The sequence below is a fragment of the Hordeum vulgare genome, chromosome 3H (assembly GCF_904849725.1).
Source record: "Hordeum vulgare subsp. vulgare chromosome 3H, MorexV3_pseudomolecules_assembly, whole genome shotgun sequence".
In the NCBI taxonomy this organism is placed as follows: domain Eukaryota; kingdom Viridiplantae; phylum Streptophyta; class Magnoliopsida; order Poales; family Poaceae; genus Hordeum; species Hordeum vulgare.
The window spans coordinates 22701462-22718859 of record NC_058520.1 but is presented as its reverse complement, the minus strand read 5'-3'; the positions used below and the strand labels follow the sequence as shown (position 1 = coordinate 22718859).

The 17398-nt window shown below is 43.6% G+C and overlaps 3 protein-coding genes across 5 annotated transcripts; 2 read left to right on the top strand and 1 right to left on the bottom strand.

Moving 5' to 3' along the window:
• The first annotated feature begins 908 nt into the window (after positions 1-908).
• Positions 909-2901, top strand: LOC123442680. 3 transcript variants are annotated; one of them, XM_045118785.1, is made up of 5 exons: positions 1279-1585; positions 1670-1789; positions 1907-2057; positions 2244-2425; positions 2509-2901. In XM_045118785.1, exons 3-5 carry the CDS (start codon positions 1931-1933, stop codon positions 2629-2631), a joined length of 432 nt encoding a protein of 143 aa, XP_044974720.1. In that variant the 5' UTR covers positions 1279-1585; positions 1670-1789; positions 1907-1930; the 3' UTR covers positions 2632-2901. The 3 variants fall into 3 exon arrangements, with proteins under 3 accessions (XP_044974722.1, XP_044974720.1, XP_044974721.1); XM_045118786.1 differs by having other exon boundaries at positions 1279-1789; XM_045118787.1 differs by lacking the exons at positions 1279-1585; positions 2244-2425; positions 2509-2901 and adding an exon at positions 909-1272 and having other exon boundaries at positions 1907-2043.
• A 651-nt stretch (positions 2902-3552) lies between these two features.
• On the top strand, positions 3553-6527 carry LOC123442678. Its single transcript, XM_045118784.1, has 6 exons — positions 3553-3954; positions 4429-4554; positions 4712-4786; positions 4946-5080; positions 5168-5349; positions 5796-6527. The coding sequence occupies exons 1-6, from the start codon at positions 3726-3728 to the stop codon at positions 5835-5837; spliced, it is 789 nt and encodes a 262-aa protein (XP_044974719.1). The 5' UTR covers positions 3553-3725; the 3' UTR covers positions 5838-6527.
• A 3345-nt stretch (positions 6528-9872) lies between these two features.
• Positions 9873-11174, bottom strand: LOC123439349. The gene has a single exon (XM_045116074.1). The coding sequence runs from the start codon at positions 11167-11169 to the stop codon at positions 9994-9996; it is 1176 nt and encodes a 391-aa protein (XP_044972009.1). The 5' UTR covers positions 11170-11174; the 3' UTR covers positions 9873-9993.
• Positions 11175-17398: the final 6224 nt, after the last annotated feature.

The following is a 17398-nucleotide window of genomic DNA, read 5'->3' as shown; positions in this document are numbered from 1 at the left end:
CTGAACAAAAGTTTTCGTGGTTTTTTTTGGTTATTTTTACGTGGTTATTTTTTTCGTTTTCGTGATTATTTTTTTCGTGGTTATTTTTTCATTTTTGTGATAATTTTTCGTAAATATTTGGTATGTACTCTTGATCATATATTTTTATTTACATGTGTCAAAAATAGAAAGAAAATGTTACTAAAAATTTAAATTATAGGCTTGTCAAATGCAAAGAACTTTATTTGTTCACAGGCGTAATCTCACCATTTATATCGAAGAGGTGAGTGGCATCAAATTCTTCTCATTTCATCTCTCCAACTAAACACCGGGACGGAACCAACCCATGACACTTTTTATCATCAACTAAACACAAGGATGGAACCAACCCATGACTTTGAGATGGAACCATGACATTGCATGACTTTCGGTCCTCAAACCAAACACACCCTAAGGCCTCGTTTGGTTAACGGGGATTGGTGAGGTTTTGAGAGGAAAATCCTCGGGAGGGCCAGAAACCCCATAGATCCTCGGCCCATTTGGTAGGAGGGGTTTGCTTAGCCCAATCCCCTCCGTTCCCCTTCAATCCCTTTCTATCCATGTGTTTCAAAACCCTCTTCTGAGGACTAGTGGAAGCAAAGCCCCGGAGATTTGAGAGGATTGGATGGAACAAAGGGATTCACCCAATCCCCTGAAATCCCTCCCTCTCAAAACCTTTCCAATCCCCCTTAACCAAACGAGACCTAAGGGGCGGGGCGGGCTGTAGATGCTCATATAGCGGTGCGTCTGGGCTTGAAGGTAGTGGCGTAGAGCGGGTAGGTGAAAAAACAATATATATTTTCCATTTTTCAAAAAAAAAAACCTTTTACTGCCCACCCACCACCCACTAAGCCACGGCCACGCACGACTCGCAAATCACAACTGACCTAACGCGGCAAACGTGATAAGCTCTTCCAAAACAATCAACAACATAAAAAAAATCACAACTGACCAAAACTTTCGCTGCAACTCAAAAACCAACGCCGGCGGCATCGGCCATCGGCATGGCCGACGCCTCCGCCCACGTCACTGACGAGGTCAACAAGTGGTGGGAGACCTTCAACAACGGCGGCGCCGCGGAGGACGAGCCGATGGTGGACTCCGACTCCGATTTCGAGCAAGGGGAGCATGGCGCGGAGGAGGAGGAGGAGGATGCGGGCCTGGCGGCGGGCGAGTGCGGCCGGAAGGTGGATCCGGACGCCCACGCGCTCGCCGGGACGGCGGGCAGCAGCGGCGCCGCCCGCGATTGCAACGGTAATTAAGCCGGACACTCACGCACTTCCTTAATTAATCTGGCAGCAGCACTAATTTATTTTCATTTTCATCTTCATCTTCAATGGCCACCAACGATCACCTGCTGCTTTCGATTCCCGCCTCGACCATCTCGTATCGCTTGGAGTTACGGAGATCGGGAGCAGCTTCTAAAATGCTTCCAGGACAGATTGGGGAATTTTTTATCGGGTGTTCAGTCCCTAATCTAGGGTTTTCGTTGAGAAAGCCGTTGAAACCATCGAGTACAAATGTAGCAAGAGAGAGCAGTTCCGAGGAGCAGAGCTTGTGCCATACAGTTGATGCTTTTATCTATATATATGCCTCCTATGAGATTGATTGGATTTTGAGATCTGAGTGGTAATGAAAATTTCATTTGCAGGGGAGGAGGTTTCCGAGGATGGCCATTTTCAGCTTGAAGGTGTGCCGCAGGGAATGAAGACAGAAGCTGCCGCCGGACCAAATACACCGCGGGCTGAGATCCAGAACGAAGAAGGTCAAGGTATATATTGACCGCACCTTGTTGCAGTTGCTATTTATAGGACACAATATCCATGCTTCGTTATCTCTGAGATTGACTGAATTTTCTACGGTGCATACACGGAATGTTCAAATGCAGAGGAGTACGTTTCCGAGGATAACTATGTTGGAGGTGAGTTCCGAGGATAACTATGTTGGAGGTGAGTTCCGAGGAAAGAAGAGGAAAGCAGCCGTGACAGCCGGCAAACTGCAGGCGGTTGGATCTGGGATCCTGAACAAAAATGCTCATGGTATAAAAATAACATCATCACTAGTTTTTAGTACTCCCTCCGTCCCAAAATAAGTGTCTCAACTTTGTACTAGCTCTAATATAAAGTTGTATTAAGCTTGAGACAGTTATTTTAGGACGGAGGGAGTACTCGCATATTTCAAAATACGCCAATGCCATTCCTCGGTAATATTTTGTGTCAGTGCAGGTGAGTTTCTGAGAGCTGAGAATCATATGCTGAGGCTGCAGCTTGTTCGCAAGACGAAAGAGCTTGAGGCTGAACAGATTTGGAGGCTCGAACTAGAATTGCATTTTATGAAAAAGGAGAACGACTTTCTGAAGAGGCAGCTTGAAGAGTTTAAAGCTGAGAATGAGTTCTATAAGAAGACCGTAAGCTCTACACAGAATGCTCTACTCGTACCAGCACTTGTATGTATTTAGTATTTACTGACCAGATCCTTTGTGTGTACCAGGCAAAGCCACAAAAAACCCGAAGGCTGTGCAGGTTCTGCAAGGAATATGCCGACCACGACTACCGCAACTGCCCCCAGAGACGCGCTTCCGCTTGTTCTGAAGAAGACGATGGCTCCAACTAACATCCTGTAAAGTTATGCTGTGTAGTACCTACACACTAGTAGTAGGATTTAGTTCTATAGAATCTGCTCGTGTGGCAGTGTGCAAGCCTTATGTTGATTTTAGGGATGCTCTTGCAGTTATATTAGCTCTAGTGGCAGCTAGTTACCACGTATCTTAGAAACAGGTTTGCTGCAGAACATGAAATGTCTCCTCTGATGTTTATGTGAACTTGAACTTGAAGGTCTAGCCTGATTAGTATTGAATCTTATGGGAAACAAATTACTAGCAAATCAAGAGTTATTTGTTGCCCATTACTCTGTTGCCGGTAAATCCTCCATTTACCTGGCATATGAGTATGCACATTGTAGAACTGCTATGATTTGATCAGATAGTCAAAAGTCTGCACATTTTAGGACTATGATTTGACCAGATAGTCAAAAGTATGCACATTTTAGGATTGCGTCGAGATGCCGTCTGCGAAACATTTTGTATGCTGGCATGTCTCCGCTGGGAAAAGCATCTAGCATGAACCGCGTGCTTTTTTTTAGAGGCAAGCATATGTATGCTGACCGTTATCATATCATCGGCGTGAACTTTTGATGATGACATGGCTGCTGACATAATCTATGACCGCAGATCTTTTTTATGAAAAACTATTTTGCATGTACGGAAATTGCATCGTTTCGTTAGACATACGGCCGACCTATTTATAAAAATGACAAATAAGTCGGCCCACACAAACATAAGGCAGACACAAAACATCCGTTTGTTTGGGTGAGCGGGTTGGAGTTCCTCTTACCCTCACAGCTGCTGGAGCGTTCCCAAGCAGGCCCAACAAACATGCCGTGACATATCTATGATGTACGGACGTCTTTAGTCGTAGGAAATGAAATTGATGCTAGCACTACTTCGTGCGTACGGCGGGAAGGTGGAAAGTTCATTAAAACGAGTAAACTCGACTAGGAGTAGTTAGTTTCTTCCGCAGTCCGCACCCACCACACCACCCACAGTCCCCACTCCACTCGCAAATCACAGCCGGCCTCCGGAGACGGAGAGAGGGAGAAGCACTAGACTAGAGTCTTCCTCTTCCGCTCTCGCGCCGGCCGACGTCCGCATGGCCGCCACCGCCACCGACGATTTCGAAAGGTGGTGGGAGACATTCAACAATGGCCGCACCGTCGACCAAGGGCAACACGAGGACGAGGACGGGACGGACTCCTCCGATTCCGGTTTCGAGCTAGTGCAGCAGCAGCAGGAGAATGCGTGCGTGCTGGCGGGCGAGGAGCTGGCGCCGGACGCCCACGCGCCCGCCGGGAGGGAGGGCGCCGCCCGCGATTGCGACGGTAATTCCCTGATTAAGCGGGAGTACACGGCAGCGGCGTTAGTTATTCTCATTTTGGATCGCCGTGAACGGTCGCCCCTTGCCTCAATTTCTCGCCGCCGCAGCCATCCCTCATGGCTCGCAGCTCCGGAAATCGCAAGCGGCTTCCCGGATAGAATGGGGATTTTTTTTTGGGGGGGGGGGGGGGGGGGGGGGGTTCAGTCCCTGATTTAGGGGTTTCTCGAGAAAACCGTTGAATCGATCGACTCCACAATGTGAATCCTAATCAACGATCAGCCAAATGCGTTTGTTTTCTATATTTATGTACAGTCTGTACAACTACATTTATGTCAACACAATCAGTAGCAGAGCAGAGCATTTGGTACTGGCTGTGGCGTAGACCGGCAATGTTCTTGGCTTTCCATTCAATTGGTGCTATATCTATGAAATTGAGTGGATTTTGATACCTGAGTGATGTTGCAAATGGAAATATCAGTTGCAGAGGAGGGGGTTTCTGAGGATGGCCATTTTCCGCGTCAAGGTGAGCTGCAGGGAAGGAACAGAGAAGCAGCCGCCAAACTAAGTACGCCACGGGCTTCTGAAGGTGAAGAGGAAGGTGAAGGTATGAGGAAGTATCGATCACCCCTTCTTGCAATTGTTACTTATAGAACACAATATCCATGTATGCAGTTCATCATGACTGGAGTGTGTGCTTTGGTGTCTCTGAGATTTACTACTTACTTATTTGGGTGGCATGCGAATGAAATGTTTAAATGCAGCCGAGCATGTTTCTGGGGACAACCACATACAGATTGGAAGCGGGCTGCTTGAGATCCAGAACAAAGAAGGTCAAGGTATAAAGAAGTATTGATCACACAAACCTTGTTGCAATTGCTACTTATAGAACACATTTTCCATGTATGCACTTTCATCATGAGTAGAATGTGTGCCTCATTATCTGTGATTTATTTGTTACATTTCGAGTAATGTGCAAGTGAAATGTTCAAATGCAGACAAGTATGTTTCTGCGGACAAGTATGTTCAGATTGGAGGCTGGGAGCAAGGAAGGAAGAGGAAAGCAACTGTGAGTGTGACACCGAACGGAGTGCAACCAATTGGAATTGAAATCCAGAACAAAACAAGTCACGGTATAGAAAAAATAATCACTAGCTCTTAGTACCCGCACATTTCAAAATACACAATGAGTTTCTTGATAATCTTTTGTATTATTGCAGGTGAGTGTCTGAGAGCTGAGAATCAGATGGTGAGGCTGCAGATCGTTAGCAAGACCGAAGAGCTCGATGCCGAACAGGTTCGGAGACTCAAACTGGAGTTGCATCTCAAGACAGAGGAGAACAAGTCTTTGAAGAAGCAGAATGAAGAGTTGAGAGCTGAGAATGAGTACTACAGAAAGACCGTAAGCTCTACACGGAATTCAATTCATACCCGTGTGCCTCTAGATTAATTGCCTCTGTCTTGACTACTGAGCCAGCTGTAGATGTTATGTGTATAAGTGTATTACAAATTACTTTCATTCTGCCTTAGCCCCTATATTCCTAGGGCCATCACATTACTTTTATTTGGGTGCTATAATGTATGAATTAAGCAAGCAATCTCCATAGTGTTATATCTCATTGACATGTCCCAAAAACTTGATATAACTAGCGCATCTTAATATTTAAAATATTATGATAATTTTTAGAAGCTGCACATGACTTATCCTGATGCTATTCATTCTTTTACTCGCAGTAAATCATCCATTTAGCTATGATATGGGCATGCCATGTCCTCTGTTGAAAACATTTTTTCCACTTACGAATAGTTGTATATAGTTGTTACTGACTAGATCCTCCTGTGTACCAGGCAAATCCACAGAAAAAAAGGAAGGCTGTGCGGGTTCTGTAAGGAATATGTACTTGACCATGACTACCGCAACTGCCCCGAGAGGCGAACTTCCACTTTCTGATGAAGATGAATGAGATGGCTCCAACTAACACCCAGTGAAGTTATATTGTGTTAATTGTTAGATAATCTTATTTACGTTGCTATGTTTAGTTGTGTGTGATCAGCGCTGCCGTGGAAAGTTAGCAGTGTTCTAGTGGTAGGCTGTATCCGGTACGTGTAGTTTGAGTCCAAGTCGGTTCAGACTTTGTAGTGGGCAGGTTTTGGCTTAGAGGTACAGAACCAAGAGTACTAGTCGTTGTACGTATTAGGTTAGGTTAATTGATGACGTTTTTGGTAGACGAAATATTAGACGTCCGACTAGGTTTGGTACCAGTCTCATACGTGTTCTAGTAGTGCTTGTAATCAGATGTAGAAGTACTAGTAGGATACGTGTGTGGCTATTGCCTTGCATTGGCTGAGTTGGTGTCCGTGTAAGACTTGGTCTGATGCGTTGGTTGGTTTGGCTGTGTATATATATACACACGACCATGACCTTGAGTTGAGACAGAAGGAAGCAATAAAAGGGAAAATTAGGACACGACAAGGGCCCTTGGCTACAAGATTTTGTGTGCGTGTGTTTATCGTGATTTAATGTAATCGATCTTGAGGGTTGAGTTCCAACATTAATACCTACATAGTAGGATTTAGTTACACAGAACTTGCACGGCGACGCCTTTTATTGCTCTTCGTGATGCTGTTACGGTTATGCGAGCTCTAATGGCAGCTAGTTACTACTTAATGGGTTTGCTGCAGAGCATTAAGATGTCTGCACTTGTTCTGTTCAGTCTCCTCTGGTGTTTATCTGAAGTTTAAGGCTTTGGTATATTATCGGTACTGAATCTTTTTGGCAACGACTGACTAGAAAGGAATGGTTTTATGGTTACATGTTCATCTGGTTGGTCGTTAATCACACTGTTGCCAGCAAATCCTCTGTTACATATACATATGTCTGCCATATGAGTTTGTCAGTTGCAGCAGCATAATTTAGTCATGGCGCCTTACCGCCTAAAGCGTCCATAAGGCGACGCCTTAAAAACATGGCCACCATGACTACCTCAATTGCGCTGGGAGGCGGAAGTGAAGTGGCGTGCTTCTGCTTCTTCTGAACAAGAGGAATGATATGAACCCAATTAACACTTGGCTAATCATGTAATGTTAATACCCACCCCCAAGGATTTAATTAGATAGAATCTGCCCCTGTCCTGAGCTGAAATGAAGATACCTTTTGTTGCTTCTAGTTTAGTTGCAGCTACATGGGTTGTTGTTACTTAGAACTGAATTTGCTGCAGAAAATGAAGATGTTCGTCTGTGTTGCACTTGATTTGTGTAGTCTCTGATATTCATATGAACGTCAGGGTGATGTGCAATGACTGTTAGCAAAGAATGGTGATATGTTAGTCTGCTTGGTTGTTCATTACGTCAGTAAAATAGTGTTTTCATGCTGTTTTCTTTTCTCTGAATCAATTATCATTTGGTCATGCCAATTTTGTCAATTTTCTTGCTAGGGGTGTAATTTAGGGGTTACCTGGTCTAATGCCTTTTGTTGCTTCAAGTGATCTTTTTTTAACAGTCGGGAGAGGGGATCCTCCCGTCTGAATATATTGCTCAAAAAGCTGCCAAAGCCAAGAGTCACCCCTCAAGCTTTGTCTAATCCAGTTTATAAGGGAAATCAGATCGAATACCTAAACAAATTGACCCCGTTTATAAGGAAAACTGGACCAAAAACCATACAAGTAACAAGCTTAAAACAGATGAGAAAAAAAGGACGCCTAGGATAAGGCCCGGCCTAGCTAGAACGAACACGAAAGGAGGCGCGAGTAGATGTGGGGTGTCATTGAAGGATCACAATACCAAGACGCATTGCATCCATGTTGATCTTGTGATCATTGACGACATCTGCAACATACAACTCCAATTTCATCTTCTCTTCGTCAATTCTTTTTAATTTTTCTTTCAAATACTCATTTTATTTTTAACTAAATTTAACTTCTTGACAAGAGGGTCGGTTCCAATTTCCACTTCACATACCTTCTAGAGAAAAATATGTATTTTAACTTGATGTGCATAATTGTCATATAAACGAGATATGCAACAAATAGTTATAAAAGAAAATATACCACATCCCAATCATAAACTGGACGAGGGACGACGGGGACGGTTATCAAGACCATGGCACTATGTATAACAAATAATCATACATGATGACCAAGCACACTCATCCCGCGAGGGGAGTTCCTGCGAGAAGATCGTTTACGAAGATCACGACGAAAAACTCATAAGAAGTGCCTTCTTCCGAGGATTCAGACGAGCAGTTTACCGATAGTGAAGCGGATTTTTTCGACATGGATAGCTTATATAGAAAATATATATAACCGGTGGTCTATCATTATCGACAGCTTAAGATCAAGATCCATGCCCACTACAGTCATGTTTCTTACGACAACTACCACGGTCTTTCAAATTACTTCCACTTCGACAATGATTGACAACTCTAATTCCGATACTAGCTTCCTCGAATTTGCCTACTTTGATGGCAAGATGTTTGCTATGGACAACAACTATGTCACGTTCGTGTTCGATGCCATGACACTCAAGATCATTTACCAGATCGAGGTGCCCCAGCGACGTTTAACTTTGGCTTCAAGTTATGCGGTAGTAGTGAGCGAGAGGAGTTTGAGTACCTTCACCTTGTTGCACTACCGCACAAGCTGCTTTTGGTCAAGGTCTTGATGAATTGCTGCGGGCCACATGGTTCATATGTCCCATATGGGTTCCATGTCTTTGAGTTGGGGGGCCTGGGTCTGAGGATGACGAAGGGCTCGCTTGGCGCGGAGTGACTGCGGACAAATGTGTCAGTGGAAACTATGAAATATTCATGGATGCTTACCACGCTACCTACAACAACAACGGCGACGGGAGCGGAACTCAAATATATCATGTTGATAATGAGCTCTTTGGCTCTGCTAGTTCTGTTTGGGGACACTCTTACAACATGCAAGATAACAAGCTGAAGTGCATTTACAGGCTCAGCCACCTTGACTACAACGAGTATTCAACTAAGCCTACTTAATTTGTTCCCTAATGAGTTTTTTTCCTATCTAGCTCGGCTGTCTCTTTTTTTTTCTAAAAAAAAAGAAGATGACACCCTAGACTTTGTTGCGGGGATATTTTACAACATATTTTTGTAAGATTTGGTTGTATGAAACATGAACATTAGAGTAATAATAATAATAATATGATAATTAAAATTGAAAATGCTTATGATTTTTTTGTTCAATTATTGTATATAGTTGTAAAATATTTATTAAATAAATAGCATAATAATTTTAAAATTCTCATGCTGCATGCTTGTAAGAACGAAGGTTCAAGTAGATTGTAAAACATGCATTTTTAACTGGGAGTAAAGGAAATTTACTTTGTTGCATTACTTTTTCAGCCAAAGGCTTGAACAGTGGCACCGAGGAAAAAAAATACTGTCCTATGTGTTTCCTTCACCCTTTTTTTCTTGAGTCGAAGGAGACCATAGAGGATTGTCGCGGGATTTCTTCGCACGAGATAGTTTTTTCCTATGTGCAACATCCGTTCATAGATTCCTTGGTATTGTGTTCATATTAGCCTAATTTTTAAGATTTTTTATCATTAAGTGAGATGCTATGAAAAAATCCTACAGCAAACAGACATCTCAGTTCTTTAGTTTTCTTCTTCTCTTGATTACGAAATCATCCTAAATCCAGTGAGTACTAGACTAGAAGAATCTAGTTGCACTGGTTAGCTGCATGCCGTACCATAACCATAGGAGGAAAGAGGTCAGTAATTTTGAAGTACCTAGCGGCTGGTTATTTTATTCCCGCGGAATGGCTTAGAAGTGCCTCTACGTACGTGCTAGCCGGGGTTTCTCAACACCAATCCAGCCAGCCGGGGTGGCCATCGCACATAGAAAACTGGGCTTCCTTTCTAACGTTCTAATAATTAACAACTAGGATAGAGCCATAGAGATACCATGTCATCACAATGAGCTTGCGTCAAACTAAAGTTTAGAATGATTGCACTCATATCACAGACTTATTGTCTCTAAAATGCTCTAGAAGTACAAGAAATTGAGCGCATTGATCAATGCCTACTTGAGATTCAAGAACTTGGGGAACTCGGATGTAAGGAAGGACTTGAGAAGGTGGGATTTTTCTTGCACCATGTCGGCATCTTCGCCATAGAGGTCTTCCTCTCCTTTAATGTATGGAAAAACTGAAATCATCTTGTTAGTGACCATATCCATGGTAACGACCGAAACCTTGTTAATCTTTTCTTCTTCCTCGGACAGCAGAAAGTATATGATGCTAGGGTCGTGCATGCTCACAAGAGGGTACTCGGGGACGGCATCACGCGGGAGACGTTCAGAGGTGTTGTGACGCCAGAACTCAGAAGCCGTCACTATCGGCTCGCGGACCCACTCCATGTCAGCAATCTCCGTTGTCTTCAAAATATCAGCAATGATTCTATAACCCTCGCGATGTTCAAGCGGGCCACAGAGCCGATCATCGGTGCGAACAACAGAAGTGTACTTGAGAGCGTCACCCCCATCGGTGACACATATGCTGCGGTTCACCTCAAGAAAACCCCTTTCTCGATATAACGGACGGTTGTGGGTAGGTAACCGTAGATAAGAGATGCGGGGCGTTTCCGCGAACACATCGTAAAATAGAATACCTCCAGTGTAGTAGCAAATCCAGCAAATAAGGTTGTTGAAGGTGGTGACAGCGCTCGTCGACCAATCGTCGAGTCGCCAGTATTGATGCTCCTTATGCTGGATGGGTATTTTTTGAAGCTCCCATTTGCCTTCATCATCGGTAGCTGATACGCGTGAGCGGAGCACGCACACTTCAGCTTCCTTGAGATCGTGTGTGCCCGGTGTATTAGTGATGCTGGCCAGCTGTGCGAGGACAAACTCATCTTCATGGCCAGGGGATGATCCACGAACGAGCCCTACTGTGTTGGACAGAAACCATCGATGTGTGGTCATGGGTTCCACCGTGTCTTCCTTGAAAAAGGGAGGTAGGACCATTGGTATGGTGCAAAGGGGGAGCCGTTTGAGCTCGATGTGCGGCACAGGATCCGAGGATGCCACGCAAAGGAAGTGGTCATATGTGAGGTGGAGGTCAAAGTAGACGAGCCTGAAGAGGAGGAGGTCGCGGTGTGCGGCGGCCAGCTCGGCGGTGCCGCTTCCTTTGGTGTCGTCGGGCCACCGCAGGTAGAGGCGGGAGCACGGGTACGGGCCTTGCCCTGCCCGCAGGGGCATCGCCTTCTGCCCAATGCAGGGCTACGGCGCGAGTCCTCCGCAGCCGGCCGTCATCTTCAACCCACCGTCGCCAACGCCGACCGCCGAACTCGAGGAGTACGAGTTCCCGCCGGGGTTGGGTCCAGACGCGTACATGGACCTCCCGACGCCGACGCCGACGCCGACACTAAGCGACGAGGACCCGGAGCACTTCATGCCGCCGGGATATGGTCTGGTCCCTGAACTCGATTCGCCGCCACCGGACGAGGAAGCCGGCGCACCCCTCGTTGCCGCGCCATCCGCCCTCGACCTCCAAGTCCAGATCAAGCGTGAGGACGAGGAGTCATCGAATGCGGCCCCAGCCTCACCTCCGGCTCAGGCAACGTTGCCGGCTGGGCCACCAGCACCAACGCCGCCACACGAAGCTCGCCGGCTCCTACACCAATTTGCTGCGGCCATGGCCTCCCGCCAGCCCGGCTTCTGTGCAGGCACTTGGAATCCCGCCTCCCTTGGCTTCTCCGGCAAGGAAGAGCATGTCGGGAGCTCCTCTCGCTGCTGGTGATGCGGCCGAGCGGCCATGGGCCTCCGTCTGTGCTGGTGAAAGTAATGGGGAATGAGATGTGGCTTGGGTCGCTCCTAGCCATTCTCGCCAACCTGGTCCTTTCTAGACTACTATGCGTGGCCACCAGCAATATATTCCTTTATTTAATAGTTGTATGCATGCATTAGCACTAGCAAAGTGACCGACTAACACTAGTACTAGTACTAGTACTTCTCATGTTTTAGATTTTATGTAAATGTACTCAGTCAATGTGTAAATCGATGTTTAGACGATATTGTGTCTATAAATCATTATATGTTCAATGTGTTTGCATCGTGCAATCCCTATTACATATATAAATGGTATAATAATATTATTTTGCAATTGAAATTTATTTTCTTGCAAAATTAAATATCAACTCACCATCAATTAAGTTCAAAAATGCCTAAAAAGGCGTGACTTAATTCAAATTGAATTGATATGAAAAATAAAATAAAATTGTGAGGTGACTATCACAAAACGAGACCAACTCCAAAAGTTGATATCTCGAAAATATAGTGATAGATGTTTGAGGACTACACCAAACAAAATTCAAGTCTTCACTTGAACTCACGATTTTACAAATTTTATTACAACATGACCATGATGATTTTAATTTACATACAAGTAAATTGATCAAATATCTGGTTCTTAATCTTGTAGGACAAAATGGCCGTCAAAGAATTTGAAGAGCTTGCGCTCGACGGGCATAACTATCCTACATGGGCTATGGATGTTAAAGTTAGTCTTGCATCCCGTGGAGTTGCAGGTGCACTCCTACCACCTGACCAGGCTGGAGTTGCGCAATTAACCGAGCAACAAAAATATGGTTAACAAAGAATAAGTTTGACAAAACTAAACTTTGCCAGAAATGTGGATGCTACAAGCATGACACCAAAAAATGCCGCACCCCAAGACATCTGGTAAACCTCTACCTGCAATCCATGGGACGTAACAAACCTGCCCAAGGAGCAAGATATGAATCTCACTTCAATCTTCAACCTGACAACAACATGGAAGCTGGCTGTTCACAAGATGTTCAAGGAGCACCAAGTAACAACAAGGAATTCCATCTACCGCAGGACTCCATGGACACGGAGAATATGATGACAGAATACGCCACCGACATGTTCGGAGACTTTGACTAGACTATTGACACCATTTAGATATTTTATTGGTGTACATCCATTAGATTGTTGTAATAAGAACATATTATTAATATTATTGTTGTAGTCGTCCTTTCTATATATTATGTATATTGTGTCAGCACTTTGGTAACAATAAAGTTATATGTATTCTATATATTCAATAAAGTATTTTCATTAAACTAAAAATTCCACATTTTAATATATAGATTTCTACGGGAGTTAAATCCAATGGAGGAGGAAATGTGCCTTGTGGACAGTGGCACCACAAACTCTATACTTAGGGACGTAAAGTATTTTCAAACTCTTACAAAGTTGAATGGAGATATTTTAACAACCGCTGGACGCGATGCGGTAATTGTTGGCAGTGGACGTGCCATATTTACCCTCCCTATGGGTACACAAATTGTAATTGAGGATGCTTTATTGTATCCTGATTCAACTCGTACCCTCATAGGTTATAGAGATATCCGTAAAAATGGTTTCCACATCGAAACTCATGAAGACAATAAAGAGGAATATCTCCTCTTTACCAAAAATAACGGATATGGCAAACGAATATTTGAGAAAATTCCCTCTTTATCATCAGGATTGTACTACACTTACATAAAACCCGTAGAACACGTTGCGTATAAGGTAATTTTTCAGAATGTAAATGCATTCCAAACTTGGCATGATCGCCTTGGTCATCCCGGTATCGGGATGATGAGAAAAATTATCTGCAATTCCAATGGTCATGACTTAAATGAAGCTAAATTCCCACAATCTTCGGATTTCATGTGCACCGCATGTGCTACTGGGAAACTCATTTTAAGGCCCTCCTATCTTAAAATTAAAGCAGAACCACTACAATTCCTTGAACGCATTCAAGGTGATATTTGTGGTCCTATCCAACCATTGTCTGGACCTTTTAGGTATTTCATGGTTCTAATTGACGCATCTACACGATGGTCTCATGTGTGCCTATTATCCACACGAAACCATGCATTTGCCAAGATAGTGAGGCAAGTTATTAAATTACAAGCTCATTATCCCGAAAATCGAATTAAATCAATTCGAATGGACAATGCTGCTGAATTTTCCTCGCGTGCTTTCAACGATTATTGCATGGCCCTAGGAATTGAAGTTCAACACTCGGTCCCATATGTCCACACACAAAATGGATTGGCAGAATCTCTAATTAAGAGAATTAAGCTCATTGCACGACCCTTGCTAATGAATTGCAACTTACCAACTTCATGTTGAGGTCACGCAGTTTTACACGCTGCTGACTTAATTCAATTGCGACCAACTGCATATCACAACACTTCCCCTCTGCAATTAGTACGTGGAAACCTACCAAATATTTCCCATCTGCGTAAATTCGGATGCGCCACATATGTGCCCATCTCACCACCGCAGCGTACATCCATGGGCCCACATAGGAAATTGGGGATCTATGTGGGGTACAAATCACCGTCGATAATCAAGTACCTTGAACCCCTAACTGGGGATCTATTCACAGCCCGTCACGCTGACTGCATCTTTAATGAGGAACATTTCCCGGCATTAGCGGGAGACATCAAGTACCAAAAAGAATGCCCGGAAATCGATTGGAATGCCCAAGACATTTCCTCCTCTGATCCACGTACTCAAGAAACTGAACTTCAAGTTCGGAAAATAATTAATTTGCAACATATTGCAAATAACCTGCCAGATTCATTTACTGACTATAAAGGTGTTACAAAATCCTACAATCCTGCCAGAAATGCGCCCGAAAGAGTGGAGGTAGCAACAAAAACCACTCAACCCCCTGTTCAAAGGAAGAGGGGGAGAAATACGGCCACAGAACAGGATTCAGCTTCTCGCAAGCAACAAAGGAAACAGAGGAAGAAACCCTATGAACCAGTAAATGTAAATCAACCTAGCGTTGATAATCATCAAATGGGTTATGAACACCCAGTGGAAGAACGGCCTCCACAACCCAGCTCAGTTGTGCACTCAATGACTGGGACATCGGAAAATCCTGACTCAATCGTATTGGGAAATCACGACCAGTCAACATGGGTAAATGAAATTTCCACCAACTATATGGATTCTGGAGAATGTTACAATCGTAAGTCTACTATTGTCGACATATATTTCTCAACTACAGTTGCAGACAACCTTCTAAATGATCATGATCCAAAGACCATGGCAGAGTGCAAGAAACGCTCCGACTGGCCTAAATGGAAGGATGCAATCCAAGTAGAGTTAGCCTCGCTCAGTAAACGAAAGGTATTCACTGAAGCAATACCTACACCTCCCAGAGTTTTCCCTGTGGGATTCAAATGGGTTTTCGTCCGTAAAAGAAACGAGAACAACGAGGTGGTGAGATATAAAGCAAGGCTTGTAGCCCAAGGTTTCACGCAGAGACCAGGCATTGATTTCAATGAAACATACTCCCCAGTAATGAGTGGTATTACTTTCCGATACCTTATTTCTATGGCAGTACAAAATCGTCTATCTATGCAGTTGATGGACGTAGTGACCGCTTACCTTTATGGTTCACTTGATTCGGACATATATATGAAGGTTCCTGATGGAGTCCCAATCCCGAATCCAAACACAAAACGCAACGCATATTGTGTAAAACTAAACAAGTCTTTATACGGCTTAAAACAGTCGGGTCGCATGTGGTACAACCGACTTAGTGAGTTCTTTTTAAAAAAAAGGATACTCCGATAATGATGATTGCCCATGTGTTTTCATAAAAAGGTCCGCAACCGGATTTTGCATTATTTCAGTGTATGTTGATGATCTTAACATCATTGGAACCACCAAAGATATTGATGAAGCACGCAATCACTTAAAGACGGAATTTGAAATGAAGGATTTGGGTAAAACCAAATTTTGCTTAGGATTGCAACTTGAGCACCTTCCCTCAGGTATTTTGGTTCATCAAACCGCCTATATCCAGAAAATATTGGAGAAATTCAATATGGACAAATCCTATCCATCCAAAACCCCTATGGTAGTTCGATCTCTAGACATAGAGAAAGATCAATTTAGACCAACGGATGATGGAGAAAAGATATTAGGACCTGAAGTTCCATATCTTAGTGCCGTTGGAGTGCTCATGTATCTTGCAAATTGCACCAGGCCTGATATTGCATTTGCAGTAAATTTACTAGCTAGACATAGCGCAGCTCCCACTAAACGACATTGGACTGGAGTTAAAAATATCTTTCGATATCTCCAAGGCACAAAGGATCTTGGCCTATTCTTTCAATTTCAAAGAAATTTGGACATTGATTTGATTGGGTATACAGATGCTGGCTACTTATCTGACCCCCACTATGCCAGATCACAAACCGGTTTCGTGTTCCTACATGGTGGGACATCCATATCATGAAAGTCTTCCAAGCAAACCCTAGTGGCTACATCCACCAATCATTCTGAAATAATCGCATTATATGAAGCGTCACGTGAATGTGTATGGCTTCGCAGAATGATAAACCACATACAAAAATCATGTGGCAAGGTCTTACCGAATCTCCAACCATTATCTACGAAGATAATGCTGCTTGTGTTGCTCAAATGCAAACGGGTTACATAAAGAGCAATATCACTAAGCATATTTCTCCTAAATTATTTTTTCCCCATCAATTACAGAAGAAAGGGAAGATAAACATTTTGCAAGTCAAATCGTGTGATAATCTCGCTGACCTATTTACAAAATCACTCCCAACTTCAACATTTGAAAAATATGTTCATGGGATAGGTATGCGACGACTTCGGGATTTGCAAAGATCAGGGGGAGTTTCTCTTCCTGAATTATAACCTATTCAAACATTATATTACACTCTTTTTCCCTTTATGAGTATACTCTCGAGGTTCTCATCAAGGTTTTTAATGAGGTAATATCAACACAAGAATATATGTCATACATCCTATTTTCCCCCATCGGGGTTTTTAACGGAAGTATACAAGACATATTAATTGTCCTCTAAACTTATCAATGAGTTTTATCCTCTCAAGGTTTTCTCATATAAGTTATGAAAGAGACAATGATCATTATATGTTGTATCATTTTCTCCTTACTTTTCCCACAGGGTTTTAAAGGAGTTTTCACAACATATCAAATACTATTCTCCTCATATTTTTCCCACAGGGTTTTTGAAGAAGTAACTATCAACTTCAAAGATCATCAAGACTACATGGAAGATTCTCAAGATTATGCAAGGGATACAAGATATACAAGACGTAGCTTTGTGCAAGGGGGAGTGTTAGGATTAGATAACAACTGCCTTAGGCAGTTATCTTTAGTGCCCAAAGCGTTCCTTCGCACGGACGCCTTTCCCATATGTACAGACGCCTGTATCCAAACAGACGCCTCTCCAAACTAGCGACGTCTCCTACAGGCGCCTTCTTCTTGTAACCGACATTCTCAAAAGACGGGAGTCCTTGTATAAATACCCAGATTGATGATCAATGAAAGCAACAGTTCTTTTCATTCGTTACAGGGGAGACACGTCAAGCTGCAAGTCCGCGGGACACCCCGCAT